We start from the raw sequence: 24,630 nt of genomic DNA, 5'->3' as shown, positions 1-24,630 counted from the left end.
TTGTTCTTACCACATTTTGACGTCTTCTGTGATCTATAACTGAACAGACCCACGGCAAAATTGAATCTATTTGTTTTATATAATAAAACTCTGATTTGGTCTATGAAGTCTGATCACGCGCGCGAGTCACACCACCGCGTGACGTCATCTATGCGTCTGTACTCTAATAGATCATAAGTAAGAACCAATCAAAATACGCGTAGAATTCAGGTTATTATATAATAAAAGTTGGACTCTTGCAATTGTCGCGTGCGCGTACAGACATTAACTTGTATTAGGTCCATTATAAACCGGTCAAAGCGAGGTACTACAGTGTAAGACGCTTTTATATTTTGATTCTTCTCTTTTCCAATATAAAGTCAAATTAAGTCAATAAAATACATTTTTAATGTTTATTATTTTAAGCAGTACTTTCATGTGGTACTGTTTATTATAATTATGCTGTACAACTGGAGGTGGTTATAACTTTGAAGTCTGTGGATGAAATATATTATCCTAGTGTGACTATTCAAATGAAAGCTATTGAGCAGTACTTTTATTTGATACTGTTTATTATGCTGTTCAAGGTGGTTTTAACTTTAAGTTTTATTATACCCAGTCTGGACGAAACTCAAATCAAATTAATGAAGGCTATTGAGCAGTTCTGTTTATTATGCTGTACAAGGTGGTTCTACTGACTTTTAAGCCTGTGGATGAAACCCTTGTGTGTGACCAATCAAATGAAAGATAATGCCGGAACGGTCCTTCATCGGTTTTCCCGAGTTAAAATGTTTCGAATGCTTAGCTTTACTTTAACTGTCAAGTGGTTGTAAAATCCCCCAATCCCTTCATAGCATAACACAAAGACAGTTACCTTTTACAACCAGGTTGATACTGTGAACTAACGTATTCTCAGAATTTTCAGCCTCGCAAGTGTAAACGTCTTGATGACTTGTCTTGCTCACATTAGTTATGGTCAGAAGTCTTCCATGATAGGGTCGAGGGATCTCAAAGGAATTTTGTCCATGAATAATCTCTCGTCCATTTTTCTTCCACGTTATCTTGGGTGCTGGCCTGCAAGTTATCAGTTTAATCAGAACCGAGTATTGCATGTGTAGATTTTCACAGATTTTCAGTCAAACGTTTCCTATTGGTTGTTTACCTTGAGGGAACTTGAGTTTTAAAATTAAAAAAGGGGGGGAGGGTCACCATCTAAATTCGTTAATAGTTCCTTTGTGAGTGCTGCAAAGTACACGTTTCAAATGATAATTTATTTTTCAAACAAAGAAATTGATCCGTATTTAGAAATGTTTAATAGAATGAGCAGCAGTGTTTTATGCGCCTCGTGTTTTAAACTTGAAAACACGAACTGCGAATATTGAACGGCTTAAAAATCTTCTGTGTAGATCAACCCATTCTTGTACTAATATTTAGATTTGAGGTTATTTTGGCCTCGAAAATTGGACATAAAACTGTTAGGTTACCGTACTCATTTACGAGAAAACGACGATTTTCTCTTTCGCAACCAAAGAAAAAAGCCGCCATTTTGTTTATGTACGCGCGCTAATAAAGCGTAAAATTCTGCGCAGTAAGGATGCGCAATGCAAAACAGGGGAATGACCTTAAATAGTCAGCAAAGGGACCGGACCTCAAACTTCCAATGATGAAACGTACTCAGGGCTCAAAATAATTTTTGGATACTGACCGGTCATGTTGACCGGCCAAATCAATTTTTGCTCGGTCATGTCTCGTTTTTGACCGGTCAAATATTGATTATTTACTTTGAAACAATAGCCTATTCTGCCAAAATTTCGCCTCATAAGCTAAAACACGCGTTGTTAAAGATCGCTAAAAGTGTCATTTTTTGTTCCTTTTTGATTTCCATTTCTTCTCGTTCTACTCTACATAATAAATGCTCAGTAGCCATATGTTATGTTACTCTGCATAGTTTTACATTAGTTAACGACTTATGGGTGGAGGCGATCTTGGTTGTAAGCACTTTATTACGAACAGTAAATAGCAGAACAATGCCTGACAAGTGAGATAACTTTGCCTTTGCTCGGACTCGTTGTTCATCGAGCTTCCTATAGTCCTCTTTTTTAAATAGTTCTCTTTCTTCAAGACTGCCGGATGCGGGCCTATGTCACTTCGCTTTCGTTGTCTGTGCGCCGGACGCGGGACTTTTTTTTTTTTTGTACGTCGGCAAACGTACCGGAACTCTCTTTGACAATTAGTGCACCTCGGGGTCTTGTCGCACACGGGACATGTTCAGTTGTGAAATAGGCGCAATTAGAAACTTTGCTGACATAGCATTCAAAGCGTGTTTATGATTTTATTATTTCTCATGATCTTGCTGGTGACACGCTACGAACTCGTCTTTCTGGTGCATATAGTTTTTTTCTATCTCTCGGCCCGCCTGACTTGAACTGTTTGCGTACGCGTGTATGCAGACCTGATCGATGCCATGTTCATTTTGTCTGTTTAGCGTATTTACAGACGTGGATGTTCCCTAGTTAATTTAAGCAAACCGCTAACAAATCCGCAGAGCGTGACCGCCTCATCTGTATTCTACAAATTGACTGCAGTGCTATGATTTTATATTTTACTGTAAATGCAGAAATACTGCAAATAAATTTTTTTGTGTGTGTTATTCAGAACCGTGTACGCGGTCACCGCCGAACCAAAATTTGTCCGGACAAATCGTCATTTGGCGGACATTGTCCGGACGGCCGTTATTGAGCCCTGGTACTTAAGCTAATCTTAGATTTAAGGTACATAATCTCTATGTGTATAATACGGTTAAATTAAAGTCTGAATCTGACCAAAGTGGCCCATTAGGCCGGAGCTTATCCCGGTTTCCGTACCATTAAGCATTTTCATGTGTGGGCACAATTCCTTCAAATGGACGATCTCTCTTCCGTTTTACACATTCAGATATTTATATGTAAAAAGAAGAGGACAAGTGCCCCGTGCTAATAAGAGCCTTCGTGAAAAGCTAATGCAAAAACATTTTAAACACCAAGTTACATGTAACGGGTTAACTTATGTTTCAGTAAGTTAAAAACGAAATCCTCGGTTCTTCAAGCGGAGTTCAGGAAACAACGTTATTGTTGATTACTCACCTTCCCATAGCGTGACAGTACAGGGTTTTACTTCTCCCTTCTACAGCAATTTCTTCCGCTTGTGGAACGTCGGCCCAGTACGGCGCAAATGCAGTGTTGGGATCTGAAAAAAAGTAAAATAGGTTTATAACTTGTGTGTTCTTACTAAAAACTTTAAATGTTATTGGTTAGATTGTGAGAGGGATACGGCTGCGAAGTGGGGTGTGGTGGGGTGGGACCCGCAAACCTAAGCAACATTGAGCCTTACTCAAAAAGAAATGGAAGAGGGCAGTAAAGGTGGACTCTTTAAGGGGGTAGGGAGGGTGGAAGGAGAAAAATGCCCCGTCCCACTCTAGATCCATCCCTAAGTAAAGATAGGAAATTTCACTACGTTTCTAAGCAAATATTGGATGAGGTTTTTGTGATATCCGGAATAATCAAGGTCGAGGTAAGTGTCACCAGCCGAAGCCGAAGCTGAGGCTGATAACACTTACCGAGATCTTGATTATTCCGGATAGCACAAAAACCGAAACTAATAATTGTTTTATTATACATTGTTTTTCTGGTAAACAAAATAATGACAAACGACTTCAACTTGTTTCAAAACTTGTCCTGCTTAATTCTGAATGCTTTTTTCTCAAAGTATTTCGTGGAATAGTTCCTTTCCAATTTCTATTAGTCATTTTGTGTTTTCTGAGACATTATTGTCCACAAATTTTTGAACTAAGGTCAAATTATTTCTCGGTTGAAGAAGCCATTCGACGAACTATGAATTTCCTTCGCCACCAAATGCCTGACACATTGCTCTTGGAAATCATGCATTGCGCGCGCAACCTACAGATTAGTGAATAATCTGCTAGCAGATTATTCACCAATCTGTAGGCTGCGCGGATTCCCAGAATTAGCTGTAGGCTCTTAGCCAATGAGAAGACAGTGAGTTACTACCATGTATAATAATGAACGTTATATCCCAGGGAATTAAACACTTATAGTCTCCTGTTTGTACCTGACTGTTGTGGATTCTTCTTCTCGAGTTTCAAAATTCCAGAATCCACAAATCAACTCCCAGCAGTCATTCGACACTCGATTCCCTGTAGGCCCTCTACCTCATCAATGTCTTTTTGAGTGACATGTGTTATAAACAGAGTGCCCTTTGGTGAGATCCCTCGCCGTTCATTTCTTGACAGTGCGATGTTTTCTCAGTTCTCCCACCCAGTTGTATTTTGCACCGAACCCTTCTGTATGCTGAGGGCACTGGAATTGGAATGGCTTCCCAAGCTCGACTTTTTCCACCACATCCTTTGTGTCGATAAACTTTCCAACATCTATAAAAAACAATTATTTTTGTTAGCAGTGAACGAATACACTATCAACTTTGCCACGGCGCAGGCCGGACTTGTGACCAGTTTTCGAACCGTTTTTATTTCTACACGGCCCGCCTCATCCCATGCAGTGTTTGGGAGTTAATTAGTAAAAGACATGCCAAATTAATCTGGACTGAAAAACTAAATACTTTAGAATATCGTTCGCAAACTTGAAAGTTGAAATTGTTCGCAAACTTGAAATTATGAAAACGTCAAGTTAACATGCGTTACTTTATTGCACTTCACCAACGCCATTTCTATTAATTCAAATATTAATGCAAATTATTTAAGTAACATATTCTAATTGAAGTATTAAAGCAAGCTGAAGGCTACATCATTTTCAATATTTAGCAACCGACAAAAGCACAATTTCAACAGTTATAAGCAAGAGAAAAAATGTGTTATAAGTTAATTCGCTTTCATACTAGGCTAAGAAATTTTTGAAATGTGATTGGCTAAGACCAGCAGTGCGAAAAAAGATGGCGTCTGTTCATTTTACTACAATACAAGCTTGCCAACCTAACATAGCCAATTGGGCACAAAGACAGCCACGTTTCTGTGAAATTCGTCCTTGCACTAACAACATTGTTCATGAAGGATTTGAAGTTTTTAGAGCTTTTCTGTGCGTTTTATGAGCGTTTATAGCGTTTTCGCGCTTGGAGTTATTGGTAAATGTAGCGGTCGCTATCTTTTTCTGTACGATGGATTACGGAATTACCTGTTACAGTAACTTGAAGTTTTCTACTGAACACTTCAACTCCAGTTGCCTCATCCTTCACAAAACACTGATATGTGCCACCGTGTTCGGGAGCTAAATATTCTCCAATCAAAGTGCCATCTTTACTGAGAGAATAATGTATTCCATGAAAGTTTGTAATCTCTTTATCGTTGTGTTTCCACGTCCATGTTAAATTTGACCCTGATGCCTCGCAGGGGAGCTTAAAGGTAGAGGTTACATCTTCTGGGTCTACCAAATCCCTTTGTATAAACTTTGTTATCATTGGAGGTTGTCTCCTTGTGGCTGAAAGAGATGCAAAAACGGAAATTATTAAATTTTATTAATTATTAAATTATTAATCTATTCGTAACTAATTAAGGCTTGGTTCAAACTTCGTGGTACGATTGTCGCAGCAAGCGTTGTAACAAGTCAAAGTTGATTGAAATGTCGAACGCATCTGTAAACCTCTTTTATTTGTTGTAAAAATTGTAACACTGTTGTGGTCGTCCAATCAGAAACAGCTTCCGCCTCCTTTTATCCAATCGAAAGCTAGCACAAATGTGCGCGACTGAGTACTTTGACGTTCTTACTTGGTGCCATTTACCCAACGGTCAAATGCAGCAATAATCCAACGCCACTTTCGGTTTTTGCTGCCACGAACTTTGTAAGAGTTTGAAGCGAAAAAGTGCAAGATTTTTGTAGGAAATCGCCATAAAAAGAGCAATAGTGAACAAAATTACAACCTGGTAAACTAGGAGGATAACAATTGCTAAATTCCGCTAGTCATCGCGAAGAACAAGCTAAACTCAAGAGCCTAAAGACGTATGGAAACCTATAAATAGTTGTCATTTTGTTAAAAATTTGCAGTGTACTGAGCTATAGAAAGTAATATTATTGTGATGCCATCAGGAACTCTGACCTCGCTTTAAGTTAGGCTGACTTTTCAATTCTGCCTTGACCTGGAAAAACGCCAAAAAACTAAAACGGCTCCCACTTCTTCACAACAATTTATATCTTGATGTTCTAGGCGCACACAGTTCGTGTACGAGCGAAATTACTTCACCAACTTTCGAACTTCTTAATGAAAAGCAGAAAAATCCTCGTGACATTGTCCCTTTTAAACTTTATAAGTGACAGCTTTTGTCGGGAACTGCGTGCGTTTGATACGTAGTGTGTTTGATGTTGCATAGCAACTTCAACATACCTGTGATTACAGCTGCTAGGAAGCTGAGTAGCCAGGCTGCGAAATGTAATCTGTAAACTCTCTCCATTTTCCTCTGTTAACTAAAAAAAATCGATAGTTAGCTATAGATGACAAGATATACATATAACTAAAAGTAAAACCCAACCCGAACGGAGTCTGCCTACGACACAAGACAAGTACGTGACAACCAAGGTGAGGCATAGTGCAATCACAAAAAATTTTCCTCTTTCTTGCGCTTTTTATAGCTTATTGTTGAAAAGGCAAGTATAAGCGTTCCTTTATCATACCGCGCACATTCGTTCCCTCTAATCATAGTTTTCTGGATGAAAGTGCTTTTCGATTCTTTGCGTTTCGACGACCGAAATAATAGAGGCCTGTATGCCCGGCAGAAACAAAATTTTATTATGAGATCATCCGAAGGCGCTTCACAGTTTTTAACAATATTTTGACAATATTGCGTTCTTCTAAGGAAACAACAATGCTTGTTTTAGAGAGTGTCAATAATTTCCGCCAGGAAATAAATAATCAACACGATATTTTTGTAGGAGCTAACGTTTAACACTATTTTAATTTAAGACATTTTTCTTTTGTCCAAAATTACTTTCAAATTGAAGGAAAACTCAAAATAACGGCTTTCTCAAGGGCCTCTTTACATGGGCGTCCCGGGAGCTCTCCCGGGATGTTCTCTCGGGCTGGTCATCTCCGCAGATTGATTTCGTCCCGGGGGTTCTCCGGGCGCTCCGGAGCCGAGAAATGTCATCCGGATGAAACGGACAGAAACGCCATGTACAGTCCTTCCGGGAGAAATGTAGATGTGCACGGGCGGAGAATCAACTCGGGCGGGACGACTCCCGGGAGACACGCCAGTGATCCCGGGACGAAACTCATCTCGGCTCTCAGGGGCCCTAATGTAGAAAAACACCAAAAAATGAAAATAAACTGAAAATAAACAAGGATGGTTTAGGACTGACGAAGATTACGGCAGATTACCCCCTTAATTACGAACAACAAACGAAAAAAAAAATGGCCAATTTTTTTTCCAGGATGCGCCGCCAAGACAATAAAAAGTCTCTTTAACGAGGAGGAAACCCACAAGATCCCGAAGCAAAGTATTTCCGTTAAGTGGATTTCTAATAAGCGATCTACAATCTGTAACCTAAAGATATCTCTCAAAAGATTGTGCTGATTAAATATTTTGGTGTGCAGATGTGCTGGAATGCGTGCAGTCACGTTTTAGAAAGTTCTCCCTACATTCCTGTCTGTCAAACCTTGGGAAAAGCTGACGGCCAGTATGGATAAATCACTCATATCACAAAAGTCCTTTGATCTCCAACTTCCCGGCATATCTTGTGTTTACAGGCTGGAAATATGACAGAAATATAATTTTTCGGAAACTTTTTGTCATCGAATTCCGGTCTTTTCCCCAATACAAACATTGCCGATTCTCCGCCATGACTGCTAAATTTTCAAGATGGTGGATTTTACCGCGCAAACAACATACCTATTTTAGTATTTAATTCTTAATGACTTTATACAACTCAGAAACTCAAGATAGGTTACTAAAGGACTTAACAAGCGAGTTTAGGTCGCCCGCAATCAAGAAGTAAACATCCTCAAAGCTCTCAACTCAAAACCATGAGTTCCAGTCACTATGAACTTACAGTCTTGCCAAGGAATCTATGGAATTTTTAGATAAAGGCGTTAGCGACAATCTCAATGAAGCTCATGACAGGCATGCGATTTAGTTTACTTTACAAAAACAAATAAGTGGATTAAGCTGATTGAGATTTCACAGAAGCCGAGATGGGAAAATTTCCAACATTCTATCATGCAGTTGTGCACGAAACTTGGGCCGCCACAAGGACACTTAATTAAAAGCTCTGTCAAATCGGCCCAGATTTTTATAATACTATTGTTATAAAATTTTACAAGGTACCACTGCGGCTACTCGCCATCTAGAAATTTCTCTCTGTGTGTCGTGTTTGATAAAATTATCTTAGAGTACCTTTCATCGTTCCATTGAAGATCTATGTCTCTGCAAGTCAGAGAACCCAGGGTCAACTTCGATTACTTTTGGTCAACGCTGCAGCAAGAATAAAACTTTTTGTCTGTCTACTAGAGGGCAGACAAAAAGCTACTAATAGACAATATAAACGTACGCTTCAGAAAAAGCATTTCTCTTTAGATGGAATAAAAATTGTATTGACTGAAGGCGAAGTTTATAACAGCCACAACAATTTTTTTTTCGATTTTTCTAACTCTAAGTCAATATTTACAATGACTTCAGCTATAAAAAACGCACAGTAGAACTTAAAGACAATATTGTTTTAGCGAATAGTGCTGGTGGATGCTGGCACGATTTAGCTACAGCTAGAACTAAGCATATTTTTTGATTTGGCGTTAAAGAAAACACAGTGTTTGATGTCTGTACAAATGAACTTCCTCAGATTGTTTATAACGAATTACTCTGATTACTTTAAATTACTAAAGAACACTGCCCTCAAATTCCAAAAAAACATACACATAAAAAAGTTCGTCTAGTTTCATGTTGAATACAAAGCAAGTTTTAACACGATTTGTCAAAAATTTCAAAAGGATTCGAGCCAAATTTTAAAAGCTTAACAGCAAGAATTGTACGTTACATTTCTCGCCATCCTCATTTCCTAATAGTCTGTGTAATGGTTCCTGTGTCTAGTCGCGTATTGTTTTCTAAATCAAACTATTATTACAGTTTTGCTAATTCTTAGCTTATGTTTCCGTGAGATATCTTAAAATCGTGCTTATAATAACAGCTGACAGCGGTCCTTTAACTAAGAGGATATATACGAAAAGTTAGTACCTGGAAGTTACTTCATCTCGATCGTCTTTCAACCAAGTCCAGCATAAATGGCAAACTGAAAAGATCACTCGCCTTGTAAAACACTATGATCGATAGTAAACCAACCGGGTTAACTCAATGGCGATTAATCGATCTGCTATAATATCAAAAATTTTCGCACATCAAGCTTCGTCCAGGATCATGTTATGTCTGAATTAATTGGGCTAGGTCGCTCAGAATGTGAAGACAAAAATGCGATTCTCGTGTTACAATGCAAAGCGTAAGTTCACGATTATGCTGTCTCGATTACAACAAAACATTCATTTTGATAACCCGGGGACAGAGAGGTTATCAAGCAATTTAATAAAATTTAGAACTTAATTTTTTGTTGGCTTGCCAGCATTCAAGTGATTAATCCTGCAATGAATTTAAATTTTATCTGACGATAAACAAACTCTTTGATATTTTTAAAGTATCTTTTTTACGTTTCAAGATGTTTCGTGAAAGACCATTTGATATGTGACAGAATCGCCGAAAATTGCGTGAGGTAACTGAGAGGCACTGGAAACGAGTTTCTACGTCGCATATTAATATTGATTTAAAAATGCCATGAAATACAAGTAAAAGTCGATTAACCCCCAAAAACGAGAAAAAGAAAAATGTTATTTAAGACGAAAAACATATGTAAATCTGCTAAGGTTCTTTCGCAGCAATACGATTGAGGCGAAAGATAAGTTCATTTCTTTACTTCCGGTTTTTTTCCGGGGGGGGGGGGGGGGGGGGGGGGCGCCGGGGTTTTTCCCCCCCCCCCCTCCTTTTACCCAAAAACCCCCCGGCAAAAAACCGGGGTCCCCCCCCCCCATCCTGGGGCAAACCATTATAGTATAAGTCTCTCGACTGTCGATCTCCTGACTACAACCGCAGAATATTTTGCGGGTAGGTAAAGCTGTTTACCAAAACGCCTGTTATTGCGTTACTGTCTCGTTCAAAACTTAATGATATGCAAAGTTTATAGTATCTTTGTAACACCGTTGACTCGAGTAGCGTTTTTTTAATATTTTTTTTTAGTAAAAAAAATTTGGAAAAAAAAATTAAACCCCCCAAAACCAACCCCCCCCCTCGACCGGGCTCCGACACCCCTCTGAAAAAAAAAAAACTACTATTTTCATTGCGTTAAAATGTAGAACTCACTAAAACTACGTTACAACGAATGCGTATAAATCAAAGATCTCAAGACTAAGTAAACTGCTCTCAGGTTGCATTGTTCAGGCCATTAAATATATACCTAATAGCTTAGCTTTTTCAGCCCCTAAAGAAGGTTAGTTTTGTCTAGCCGAAATATTGAGCAATAAAATTTATTTAGCCTTTTTAGCTGTCCGATCCGGCCTTGCATTTGGTTTAATATTAAATATATATTTGTACTGGAGAAGATTCTCAGGCAGATTTGATTCATTTGCTTCGCCACGTTTTTTTACTAAAAAAGTGAAATATTGGAAAAGATACTGGTATTTTCAAGTGTGTTTTAAAAACGCTGGCGCACACGACGAGTAAACAATTTTGTGGCAGTCAGTAAAACAATTCAGTATCCGCAACAACTGAGGAAAAATACGACTAATTATTTTATAATTTATGAGGCGACTGTTAAAAAAAAGTCTGCGGAACGTCGAATATATCCCAGAATGAGATAATCTGGAGCTCGTTTTTGAGTAAATATAAATATCTGTTAGATATGCTTGTGCCGGCCTCTCTTACCTTTTTGCTCGTGAGATATTTTACTTCCTAGTTGGTAGTTTTCGGTTGTTCTACGGGCAGGTGATACGACCAGATATTCTCAGTTTTGTAGACCGAAGGTTGAAGTTAAATTATAAATATCGATTCCAAAGACATCTGCGAACTAAATATCAGAACTATTGCACGCCTTATATATATATGACGCTTTAGCTTGTTACATCGCTCTTACATGGAAGAGCGCACGTGGACCGTAAACACTGAGTCATGCCAATTTTCGATACGAGATTTAAGTTAAATATTGCATCCATTCGCTTTAAAAATCTGACATGTATGTTCATGAAGCATAGAAAAAAACTCTCAAGCGCCTTTGAATTACAAAAGTTTTTGGAATTCGGCGATCCCTTACCTTTTCCCGCCAATTCGCACAAAATCACAGTTAGAGCTCAATCCATTTGCTGCAGAGCAACAACTTCGCGCGTTTAAACTTTCGATTGACTGGATTGATCAATTAGTTAGACTGATTGATCAATTAAACTGAGTCTTGCGTAAGGAATAACACGCAAATCCACCTCTGTAAGTATAATGTGATTTTTTGGAGGGGAAGACGGTTTCTCAGTAAAGGATAAATTTGCAGAATCAGCGAATTTCGCACTTGCTACCTTGGAAAAACAGGAAGTAGAGTGAACGGAAGTGATTCGTCATGGTGACTAAACACATGCGACATGAAACATTTATATGACAGAACTATGTAAAATACACGAAGACGTGACACGTAAAGTTGTACGCGTGCTTCGAATATGATATTAACCCAGCTAAGGAAATTAAATAGGAACAATTTGACGTGTTAATAGGATCAAGAATTTCAGTTCTAAGAAAAGCACGTCACAAATTTCACGCGTTCTTTGCATAACGCGGGTTTCCAGTTCTTTGCTCATCATGTTTGTTCATCAACGTGAGAGAACACCTTATTCCCCATTATTCCCCAATTCTTTTGTTTCCTGTCCAAAATCGTAAAACCGTACATTATATACCTGGGCTTTTGTACATATCTGTCTGATATGTATATATTGATTCGCCGGCGAAATTATTGCTTGCTTAAATTTGTTTACTTAAAAAGTCAAAATGTTATTCCAGCAATCCGCTCTTCCTATAAACGTATATGCACACACAAGTCGAGAAAAAAAACCCAAACTAAATAATTTTATAAAGCCCCAAACTAACAACCCGGTTGAAAAAGCACAAGGGTCAATTCTGGGACTTTCGTTTGAAATATCTAAAGTGAGTACGTTGTTAAAACTAAGCGGTTTATTTACAAACACGTCTGAAGTTGAATTACGTGATTGTTTTTTTTTTCTTTTAGGTGAAATCGGTTTAATGTTTGCATCCTGAGATCTCACGCCGACATATGACTTCATAACGCCGTGAAGAAACATTTCAGTGAAGTCGTAAGATCGCAAAAAAATTTCGTAGCTGTTTCATCTCAATATAGGCCACCAACTTCTTGTTGTATACCATCGGGCACATTTTTATAGACCTCTCTTGTCTAACTTGTACGTACAGCGTTTGACTGACATTTTATCGGGTGCTGAACACCGGTAAACGACTTTCGATAAACACTGGTAAACGACTTTCGATAGAGCTATCATCAGTTTCTAAATAGAGTGCTAATTAGATTTCCTTTGTTCTGTAATAGTGAGGCGAGATGGTCTAATGGTTAGCTAGTTAGACTGAGGATGGAGTGTTCCAATAGTTTGAGCGCGAGCCTTGCTAGGGTCACTGTGTCGTGTTCCTCGACAACGCACTTTTCACGCAATTTTCTTTCCATCTAGGAGATAAGAATGTAGTTGCGAATTGTTGCGACAATCTGACAGAATGCTGGGGAGTTAGCGCCTGCGATTGACTAGCATGCATCCCCGGCCTACAGGGAGGGTAGCAATACTCCTAGCCGCTCCATGCTACGGAAACCGTAAGAGTATGTTTACTACTCACCCGCGCGTGATTTTATCTTCATCAGTATTGAGTGCGCCGAAGAAAAAGAATTTAAAAATCTTTGGCATATGCATGAGGTGTATGAAAATAAGCTACAAAGGAGAAATTTTGACTGACAAGAGAACACATACGAATATTCGAATCCTGGAAACACATTCTATGCCATTTAGCAAGAAAAGTTTCTTTGGAGGAACATGCACAGTATTCTAAATAACTAGATAAATGTTGGGTTTTAGGTTTTGTAAAAAAATAAAAAAATAAAAATATTTACAAGTAGATTATCTTACCTTGTATAGATGTGCTTTTGTTTAAAACTTGTCAAGTTTTCTGTCGTGTTGTGTAGAAGGCGTTTAAATATTCTCCGTGTTCAATAATTGCTGAAGATAAATATAGCAAGACTTCCGTATACTGAGTGTCATAGCTCATTGCAGAAGTATAAAAGCTTACGCTCCGACACGCCCACTTTTGCGGATGTTGGAATTACCGACTAACCACTACGTAATTGATCAGCGTGGATCTTAGCTACACTTAGGGAGCTTAAGCAGTCTTTAAGCACATGCAGACGTAGTTTGAACCGCGAACGCAGGGAAACTGGAAGTAAATGTGCTTAATTCGCGTCAGGAGCCCATGCGCGCGTGCGTTCCCACAAGTGATTTAGAAAGTTCTTGTTTTAACATTTACGTAATATATCAAACACAAGAGACAGTTTTCATCGGGGTAGCCAAACATCGAGAAGAGAGTTGAAAATACGACACGCAGCGGAGTAATTTTGACCAAATTCGAGGTGTTTAGATAGCCGATGAAACACTGTCTCGAGGGTTTGATATATATATATCTCTCAATCGAAACAAAAACTACGGAGTAAACGGAGAAATAATAATCGTAAAAAACTAAGCTATTGTTAAGACGGGGTATCCAAACCTCCTTCACCGGATGATTACGACTCTGAAAGAGTTAGAAGGATTACGAACGAGAAACTAAACGTAAAAAAAAATTGGCCAATTTTTTTTAAGAAACACTTTCCGCCACGTATATGCCTGTGGTAATAGGAAGCCTAAAGGAACAAACAGAAGCATAAGCATTTGTTTCAAATTTTCCTCGTTTTAAATAATTTCGTGACCTAAGGACGTAAGCTCTACAGCACCCAGTCGTTCTTTGGGGCGATCGTAATCTTTTAATGACTTTAAATCTAAAGTGCGCCAAATTTCTTTTTGACAGAAATGTCGCTGTAATATATGTAAAGAGAAGTTAATAAACCTTTTTCGCTTGGGCGGTTTGTTTTCCCATCACAGACCACGTGACGTTCTCTGATTTCCTTTTTCCACATATTATTCTTCTCACGCGACTTTTGAATTTGAAGCAGAATTCTTAAGAGTTCATCCGTCGGGGGCAACAAACGCCCAAGCGAAAAAGGTCTATGATTTTAGGGTTGTATGTGTCATATCTTATTTTTATCACTTACAGCTACTCAGACACTCTCTTAATCCGAGGTTCAAAAAAAAATATATAAATGATATATGTGTGCGTGCATTTGTCAAAGAAAAATCATTATACAGAGAACACATAAAGGATAAATATAGCTATCGGGACTACAAGTGGCTTTGAGCAGTCTATTCTTATCGTTTGCCTACGTACTCCGCAACAATAAAAGGCTTCAAAAACAACGTGCTTGTTTACGAAAGCAGTGTCAAGTGCTTTGACCAAAAGCATTACCGAGACGTGTTCTTAGTCACTGCTGCTACTCTGATCGATAAGATTATTTTTATCTCAAACGTCACTGTAACGCAAACATTGGGTTGCGGTTCATCGCGCCCTCAATCATCAGCTATTTATAAAATGCGCGAAAGTAATAAACAAGATTGAAGATAGGTCCGCATAACGTACATGTGACTACTGAGTTGCTTACACAGTGGAATAACGATTTCTTGATTCTTCAAGGGAAACAAAAATTGGTTCCAAAAATCGGGAGTTTGAAAAATTGAAGGTGGCATTAAACTAATCGTAATTGTCAACGCATTACTAAATCTAAGGTACAAGACAGAGTCAAATCTTTTAGCTTTCTGTCTGGTACCTTAGATTTTGAGTGTTTTCCACATGGTCGGGAAGCAATATCTATACTCGCTGCCTGGACCTGCTTACGTATTGCTTGATCGTGAACAAATATGAAATACATAATTTTTTCAGTGTTGTATATAGAGATATTATTTATTTACAAATAAAAAATTCAGAAACAAAATCGTAATCCAGAACGGAACACGGGTTATGCCGGAGTCTATATAGCGCTTTAATTTCATACACACTCACGGTAAAAACACACCCCTTAATTCGCTGAAATAATTTTTGATAACTTGCTGCCTCCTTTACAACCGAGAAACTTTTTTTAAAACGATTTTTTAATGACGAGTTTTTAAAAGCTAAACTAGTGAGCAGCACTACAAGCTATTAGTTGCAAAACTTTTTAAATACGCACTCCAACGCGTTTTGTCTGACGAGCGCAGTCTTCCTCAGGGAGTTTTGCAATAAAACAGTAAACAACTTGTATATATATATATACCTAAACATAACATAAAAATAGATAAGAGAATACAAATTTTCTGGAATAATCAATTTGTTTTTAAGGCGCGAATGTAACTTACATCGGCACAAAGTGGTTTTTTAAATTTTCTAATGTGAGAGTTATCGAAGGTCAATTTTTCACAGAGAGCCAAAATTGGTCGGACGTCGAGGAAGTTTCGAGTAATCGAGGGTTCGGGAAAGCGGGGTAAAATGCTAGTGTTTAGTGAAGCAAATCCATGCTAGGGAAGCAAGGTTTGGTTTGAATTATCGCTTAGTTAAAAAAAAAACGAGGGTTCGAGAAATCGGGAGTAAATTTATTGTGTTTGAGATCTTTGAGTGAAGTCCAAGGGAAGCAAGGTTTGGTTCGAGTTATCGCTGCCTCGTTATCGCTTGGTCAATTTATTTCACGAGAGCGTTACAACGATCGCAAGCTTTGGCTCCTATGTCTATTTCTCATAAACAATGTTTATGTCTAGTTCGAATAGCCAAGGGTTCGAGAGATCTGAATTCCACAGTATAACGCCTTAGCTTTTGAGCCATAACAAGAAGAATAGTTGATAAGTGCTTCGAGTGGAAAGTTCCTTTATAATGCTACGGAGAAAGCTGAGGCGCGCCCAGTTTAATTGCGTTTTTCCGCTTTCCATGCAAACTAAGGCGTTAAAAGCTTTCGGAAAGGATTTTGTCGTTTCAATTCAGTGCAGAGGACCACAGGAATTTCTATTTCGGTTCTCTTTTGGTTAGTTATGAGTAAGAGACACGAAATAGAAATTTCTGTGGCCCTCTGCATTATTATAACTCGACTGAACTAAGTCCCATTTCCCATGGATTTGACTCTACTTTTCAGTCATTTCTTCTCGGTTAACTCGAACTTGGATAACTCGAAGTCCCCGCTAACTCAAACTAAATTTCGTTTCCCTTGATCACATTTTACCCACTCAGCAAATAACTCAAATTCTGGTCTTGCAACTCGCCAGGAATGTTCATTGAAATATCCCTTTAGGTCTTCTTGTCGTGTAATCGGATTCAAACACTAAAAGTAACTCTACAACAATCTGATTTTAATTGGTGCAACGAACAGATCACGTATTTGACAGTCAATTCCTGATCTTATCGTATCCTAGGAATGTACATATGATCTTGTAAGAGTTTCTGACGAAATAAGTTCAATTTGCACTGTAACATACTTACTGTGTACTGAAGTTCTACAAAATGAGAATACTATCAATTATCAACTTGGCCAATTGAATATTTAATCGACCAAGATACTTTGAAACTCCGCTAACTCGAACTGTTTTTCGTTTCCCTTCAAAGTTCGAGTCACTGGGGTTCTACAGTCATTGTTTTTGTTTTTACAAATTTCCATTGCACCAAATTATATTTTCTTCAAAATTTCAGCCTCGGGCATGCTTAACAAAAACTCAAAATTGTGTAATAATCTGTTTTCCCTCTCCAAACACGAATCAGTAACAGTGCAGCATCTTTTTTATGATTGTCCATTCTCAAGTAAGTATCTTTATTTAAAAAAAAAAATTTTTTTTTTTTAAAAAAAAAAAAAAAAAAAAAAAAAAAAAAAAAAAAAAAAAAAAAAAAAAAAAAAAAAAAAAAAAAAAAAAAAAAAAAAAAAAAAAAAAAAAAAAAAAAAAAAAAAAAAAAAAAAAAAAAAAAAAAAAAAAAAAAATAAATAAATATTTAAAAAATATTTAAACACGGTTAAAAACATCAAGCCTTATAATTATTATATTAATTACTTATAACATCTCCCCAACAAAAAAAAAAAAAAAAAAAAAAAAAATATATACTTTTACTTAAATGGTGCCAACCCAAACCCTTTAACTTAATCTTCCTTGTTTATCTTTAAGAAATCATTATTGATCAATTACTTATAACTAGTAATAATTAGAGATAAGGGGAGTGCGTTCGACCCAAGATAGGTACCCAAGATAAGGCTAGCAAACGTAATCCGAGTTACACGACTGTTTATATTGTCATACAAATTTAAAACGACGGCGCGCGCAACATCAGTAAAGCGCGCATCCAACATCACTTGAAACTATCAGAGAAACAATCTCAATCCAACAGTGCACGAGGCAGCACAGCAATTTTTTTTACTACTGTTAAAAAGAGGACTGCCGAAACGTTTATTTTTCAGCACAACTTACAGGGCAAACTCGAAAACGCAAACCGAAGAAGTCGTTAGAACGATTTGCGCGCGCTGTCTTTGTTGACGTTGCTGTGACGCAATTAATTCCTTTCTAATGTCTAATCACAAGAGATCGAGGCCAACTTGCCACATACCGACATACATAATACGACACATAGAACCACTTTCGCTTTGTGCGTTCACAGGACAACCACAGGGCCACAGGCAACCGCAAGATTAGGATGCGTTCTCCTACCGTCGAACGCAACAATCTAATATCTATTATACATTATAAAATTAATTAAAAACAATAACAATTACAATCAAGAAAAAAAATGCCTGCTTTCCACGAATGCCGTGTATTTAACCAGAAAAGAAACCACTGCAGCCAGGTCTTTCTGGAAAGATTTCGAATCGTATTACTTGTTCTTGACAAAACTACAAGTTCATCTTAATTTGAAAGATATTCTACACCAGAATGCCTCTTACTTAGTTATTTGTTACTTATAGGGAAAATATATTTCTGGGAGTGTTTGCCTCTGTTACTACGTACTTATACGCAGGGAACACTATAATGCCTCCTTGAGGGAAATAATGTTTAGGACGAGCAACTGACCATAACAACACCTGTTATACCCATAATATCCCATTGCAATTGACCAATCAGAGTCCAGAACTTCTGTTTCATATGTTATAACTAATTTTTATTTTAAAATACAAGCCAATTTAATATCATCATATACAGACTCTTTTCAAGACACAGCTATGAACAGTCAATGAGTAGTTGTTCCACGAGAATATAATCCATTTTATTCAAATATTTAACTATTATTCCACATCGCGCTTGTTGGATATGAGATGGTAGATAGCCATTGGCTATGACTATCTCATATCCAACAAGCTCGAGTAGAATAATTGTTCTATTAATTAAAAACACCCAAAGAATTGCAATGCAGTAAAAAACCGCGAGTAAGAACCTAGTTTTTTTTTCCAGGTTAGCCTAAACAGGTTCTTACCTAAATGGTAGTTAACACAAATTTAGGCTATTGAGGCTCTTAATAGGTTCTTATATATTCTAAGGAAAAAATTACATTGGCCAAAGAACTTGTAGTAAAATTCTGCCTATTACTTCTATAAAATTTACATACGAAACAATAATTATGTAAAAATGAAAAACTTTTCATTCAGAACATGACATTGTATACATGTACAGTAAAGCCTTGTCCAAACTTATTTTCCCAAAAGTAAACATTTGTAATCAATTTAGAAAATAGGAACCTGTTTTCAATTTTAGGCTAAATAGGTTCTTATAAAAGGGGTCTTATTTGCAAATTTTAGCCCAACAGGTTTTTAAAAATGGTAGGGTCCTACTCGCGGTTCTTTACTGTATTTTAGCTTCCAAACTGTTTTCGTTGACGCGTATCGGTTACCATATTTGTGCTCAATGGCATATGAACTCATATACCATTACCTGTTAATCAGTGAAAACTCAGGAATTGCAATATACCATTGCTAGTTTTTAAAACCCCCCCCCCAGCCCTAGGGGTTATAATCTTTAATATTAAATATACATCTTGACATCTTTTACAGTTTTTTTCTTTTAAGTTTATATTTATAAACTGAGCACTGTTTTTGTAGCAATACTTAAATAAACTCAAAACTTGCTTTACAAGAGGGTTTCAGCCCGTTCAAAGGTTTTTTGTGTTGGTGCTTTTGTTAACCAATACCTTCTTCATATTTTTCTGTGTTTAACACTATTATTATTGATACAAAAAACGTAAGTTAATTTATACATTATACAACCTATTTACAACTTGTCTTTAGGATTATCCTACCATAATCTTCGTCAAATGTTACACATCACTTCTTGAATATTATGAGTCCAGTTCCCTTTTACCGGGGGAAAAAAATAAAAATAAGCGAAGATTTAGTTTAAATAGCAATCGAAATACCGAGTTCGAATTAGCGGGGTTCAATTAAGAAGATACTCTTTTGAAAAGACGGACCACTTAGTTTTGAGGGAGCGGGGGGAATGGGCGTCGGTCAATTTCTTTTGAGTAAGAACTTTTTTCAGCATTGGTATTTGCAATTTTTTTTCCAACTTAAAATAACTCTTTGCAAGATTTTTTCACCCTCCATGCTTAGAAAACATTTGGAACTTGTTTGCTTTATCTTTCCTATGCGGTGCTTTCTTGTGCACGTATTTTTCCTCCTACTTTTCTTGTGCAAGAATTCTTTTTCGTAATTGCCCAGCCCGGCTCCCCCACAAAAAAAGAAAAAATCATTCAAAGGTTCGTCCCTTAGCGCATTTTACTGTACTTTTCAATTTAGGATTGTCACAGTATTGTTCTCCTTACTCGTCACGCAACACTCCTTGTAGTGTGACACTACTACTAATTAAACTTGACCAGTTTACTCTTTTGCTAGTGTCATGCCCTAACCCTTCGTTGCTCTTCACAGTACACTTCTTACAGCTCTCTCCTCCGCAGAGGCTCCTACAGTGGGGAAAGCGGAAAAACACAAAAATGCCTTTTCCCTTCCCTTCCTAGTGTTCCCCGCGCGCTTTCGTTTCGATTATCCCCAGGCTCCGCGCGCTACCTTTCCACCTCTTCTCATTTGACATTTCCCAGCCCGTACGAAACACTAAAGAGGACTCTGCGGAGGAGAGAGCTACTTGCAGCGTGTCAATTTTTTAGCACATCTTGCACATATTCAAACATCTGTTCCTAGGTTATTTTGTATCATTTCATCTCCATCGCCATATTCCTCTGTAAAGGAGCCATCTTCCTTGAACTGTACCTCAGACATACTGTAAGTCGTGATCGGTCTTGAGCGACGATCCGGCTCTTGCTTTTCCTCGCTGAAAAATTGAAACAGCGAAAATGTTTTCAATCACGGCTTTACCTCTAAAAGGTGAGTTTATCTCTACATTTGGCGATGTGGGAAGACTGTGAACTAAAAACGGCATCCTGGTCACTGCGATTGTTCGGATTTTTCGGACTGCGGAAGTATCGAAAACACCTCAATGGTCGGTTGGCTTCGGAAAAATTAGAAATCGAGAAAAAGTTAACTGTGCATGGTTTTATCGTCAAACTATTTACGATAATGGCCTACTTTAGCTTTAATCTCATTTTTAGGTAACTTTGCACAGCACAATTAAAAAAGTAAATGTATCGTAACTCTAACATGGAGAATATAAATGAATAGAATTTTTTTGCTTCAGAGGGTATTCACTTAAGTGATCAAAGGAATTAGGCCGTACGTAGCGTGAAGGGGAGGGGGGGGGAGGGGGCGTTGCCCCCGCCAGGAAAACTTAAAAAATAATAAGAAATTGAAAAACTAACTTCGCTAAGTGATCGGTTCAAAAATTTTCCGCCACTTTCTCGACCAACAGAAGTAAAACCAAAGGCAATTGTGATCCCTTTTTCCCACTTCACACCGGCTACAGGTGTGTACTTCAAATTTGATTGGTTCCTTGGAATGTCTGCGTCCCTTATGATTGGTTCAAAGATTTTGCGCCACTTTCTCGACCAATCAAAAGTAAGACCAAAGCCAATTGCGACTCGTTCGCGCACGTTTTCCCGCCCTTTGCACCGGCTACAGGTGTAAAACAAAACAATTTACCTTCCCCTTCCCGCCTTTGCACCGGCGACACTTTGCTTGAGGACTTAATTGGTTCACTTGATTGTCCGCGTCCTTTATGATTGGCCAGAGTATTACTTTGATTTTGGTTTTACGACACGCAAGAAAAAACATCTCTTACGGTGGTTTAAATCCAGCATCCACAACTAAGCTGTTCCTTTCCTCTTCACCAATTTCTTCTTCGGTTTGTGGTAGTTCGTCTCGCAAGCCGCGTTTTCTTTCGCGTTTTCCAACTAAGCAACAACAAAGAGTATCCTCTTAATTTTTTAGCATATAGAAGTATGTGATTTATCTTACACATAGCTACTTCTTGCCCGGGGTGGGGGGAGGCGGGGGGGCCCGGTTGCCTTGGGTGGTTGCCGTCCCGGGCACACCCGCGTTCTCTAGTTCTGGCTGCTGATTTTTGCGTATAAAAATCAACCCCGTTTTAGATGTCTCTAAAAGGATACGGTGATCGGGGCCAAAAGTCCCTTGGGCGGCAACCCGTATAGGTACTTTCAGGGGTCCCTCCCTGGGCTTCTTGCAGTAGATCAGTCTACATAGCCTCTTCTCTCCAAGTCCACAAGAAATAATCCCGGGAGAAATCCTTCTCTCGTCGTAAGCATCATTTGTTCTCTTATACTGAAACACCACTGCCAAATTGTTAATTAAAGAACATTTCATTTTGCCATATCAGCACCCTGCGTGCTATCTTACTTTATATTCAAATTTTGTCTTTGAATTATCAAAGCCTAGACTCTCATTAACGTCGAATTCCCCTACAAACAGGATTCAAATGACAGCAATAAAGTGCAACAAATATCAATTTTAGAATACCCTTTGCCGCGGTATGGTTGCTCCGTTACGTGATGCGACGCTAAATGTTACGTTACGTTATGTTACGTTTTCTACTGACGTTACATTATGCAACGTTTCTTTACAATGCATTACATACAGCACGTACGTTGCGCTGTTACTCTTTGTTACGTAACTCTACGTTGCGTTATTTTTCGCCGCCTTACCATAATATTTCTCGCCTTTTCCCTTGTATTTCCTGTGAAGGACCGCAAGAAACGCAAACAAGAGAACAAAGGCAGCGAGAGCCAGTATGGCAACAAACCAAGCCTTGTGATAAGATGGGAGTTTCTTCAGGCTTCCGCACATCTGAAGAAAGAAAAAACCACATTTAGATCAAACGAGAGACTTCGAAAGCATGATTAACTAAGGTAAAAAAAAACACTTAGAAGGTGTTACATTAAGTATAAAGGAAATAGAGGGTAATACATGGTTGCGCGGAGATATGAAATTTATCTTCTAGTGTTCAAATCGATTCTAACGAGGTGTTTGACAATTTCCCGAAGATTTCCAACCATTTTCCTAAGATTTCCGAAGATTTTCAAAATGTTGTCCGAAGGTCATGCGAATGTTTCCGAACATTTTCCGAATCTTTCAGAAAAATTACGAAGATTGCCGAGGTTCATCCACCATTGAAACATGGCAAACTCATCAGCAAACGTGACGAAATCGATATCTTCACATGTGAAAGATATATCTTTTACAGTGTTAAGATATGATTTTTCTCAGAGAGAGAAATCCTGGTAATTCTATCTACAATCCTAGACAAAAGTCTTGGGACACTTAACCAATTCGACGACAAATTGACATTGTACTGGCCTCCCCCTGTCCACCCCCAAATCAATGTGTTTCTATCCATCATACCGTGGGACCGTGGGACAATATCTCAACATTGTTTTGGGGGGTAAGGGGGGGCTCCGAAAATAAAACAGTGAGTTCTTAATGCAAAGGGAATGGCCATTGAGCACCTATTTCTTTAAGTGTCCCAAGGATTTTTGTCTAGGATTGTAGTTTATATAATAGACGAAGATAATTACAACTAGGGTAAAAGTAGAATTGAAGGTTTCAAGTTGCTAACAAGAAAGATGCACAAGAGTTTTCTAGCGGCTCGATTCAAAACTAACCAAACCAACCATGCCACAGCAATAAGAGAAACAAAAACGAGGCAATCAGAACAAGAAAAAAAATTACGTTACTGCGTGGAAAGCGCGGGAGAAGGTGCAAAGAGCGCTTGGTATCAGCAACATGTTTTTCCGCGCTTGGAACCGTTTCATATTTTCCCGCGCTTGGCACGGGCTACGTGTCTTCCCGCGCTTGGCACGGGTTACATGTTTTCCCGCGCTTGGTATCGGTAACGCGATTTTCTCGCGCTTGGCACGGATTACATGTCTTCCCGCGCTTGGTACAGGCAACATGTTCTCCCGCGCTTGGTGCAGGTTACATGTCCCGCGCTTGGTCCCAGTCACATTATTTCCACGCTTCGTACTAATTGTAAGAATTTCTACGAATGACACCGGTTTTTAATTGCCCTGTTTTCTTTTTACAGTTTTTTATTGCTTTGATAATGGTTTACGGGCCGTCTATAAAAGTTGTTCTAAAAGGTGAACACATATAAACAGTTGCTGGCGAATTACATACCAAATTTAGCTTTATTGCTCCCACAAGTTGTTTCAACTGTTAAACTTGGGCGACTCGCTCCAACACTGTTGACTGCCTTCACACGGAAACGTAACACAGACGACCCAGTCAGATTCAGGGCGACGCTTGTAGTACTGGGGTCAGTAACATTGAGAAGTAGCTTGAACACCACAGGGTTCTCATCCGATTGCTGCTCAATCAGGTAGTGAGTGATGGGGACATCGTCAGAGGGAACTGGGACCCAGGATATTTTCGCTGTCCAATTACTGCAGTCCGATATTTTAACATCAGTTGGAGGAAAAGGAACAGCTAAAAAAATAAGCAAAAAATCAACATTAATAAATCATATTTTCAGACGAATAACAAATTATTGTAAAATTTAGATCATAAGCTTTGAGGTTATATCATTCACAATGAAGTGATTTCATATTTATTCTTACTTAACACACGGAGATACGCATCTGCTTTGACGCCTGCATTTAAACCGATGTCCGCTGAACACCAGTATCGTCCAGCGTCACTCCTCAAGGCGACAAAGGTCAGCTCGCTTCCTGTGCCCACAGTCTTCCCATCCTTAGTCCATGTTATCTTTGGGGTTGGGTTCCCAGTGGCATTGCAGTGGAATGTAACTGATTTATGCTCGATCACTGTCTTGTTTCTTGGTTTGGTGATTAAACGTGGTGGAACTATAAATACATAGAGAAAGCCAATTCAGTGAATTGGTGCCTTGCACACTACATATACTCGTAGTCTGAAAAATATCTGTCTTGCCCATATTGTAATAGCTAAGAAAGCGTAAAATCTATTTTTACCACAGGGTACCCAAGCATGGCGAATGTTTGCAAGCTTTACAAGAACGTGACGATGTCGAAAGACCTGAAATAAATCTTACAAGAATGGAAATGACTTAAATGTC

General features: G+C 38.3%; 1 protein-coding gene across 2 annotated transcripts in view; it reads right to left on the bottom strand.

Moving 5' to 3' along the window:
* Positions 1-24,630, bottom strand: part of LOC144628283 (fibronectin type III domain-containing protein-like) — a 45,385-nt gene that overhangs the window by 8,313 nt on the left and 12,442 nt on the right. Inside the window, exon 6 of one of the 2 annotated variants that reach the window (XM_078486360.1) lies at positions 854-1,053. The exons of the other annotated variant lie outside the window; for it this stretch is intronic. Coding sequence (XP_078342486.1) covers positions 854-1,053 — 200 coding nt within the window. The remainder of the gene's footprint in view (positions 1-853; positions 1,054-24,630) is intronic. 2 annotated transcript variants of the gene reach the window in all.

This window comes from Oculina patagonica, chromosome 10 (genome assembly GCF_052425735.1).
Source record: "Oculina patagonica isolate OP01 chromosome 10, crgOcupat, whole genome shotgun sequence".
NCBI lineage: Eukaryota > Metazoa > Cnidaria > Anthozoa > Scleractinia > Oculinidae > Oculina > Oculina patagonica.
The sequence above is the reverse complement of the archived record's forward strand: the minus strand, read 5'-3'. Positions and strand labels throughout refer to the sequence as shown.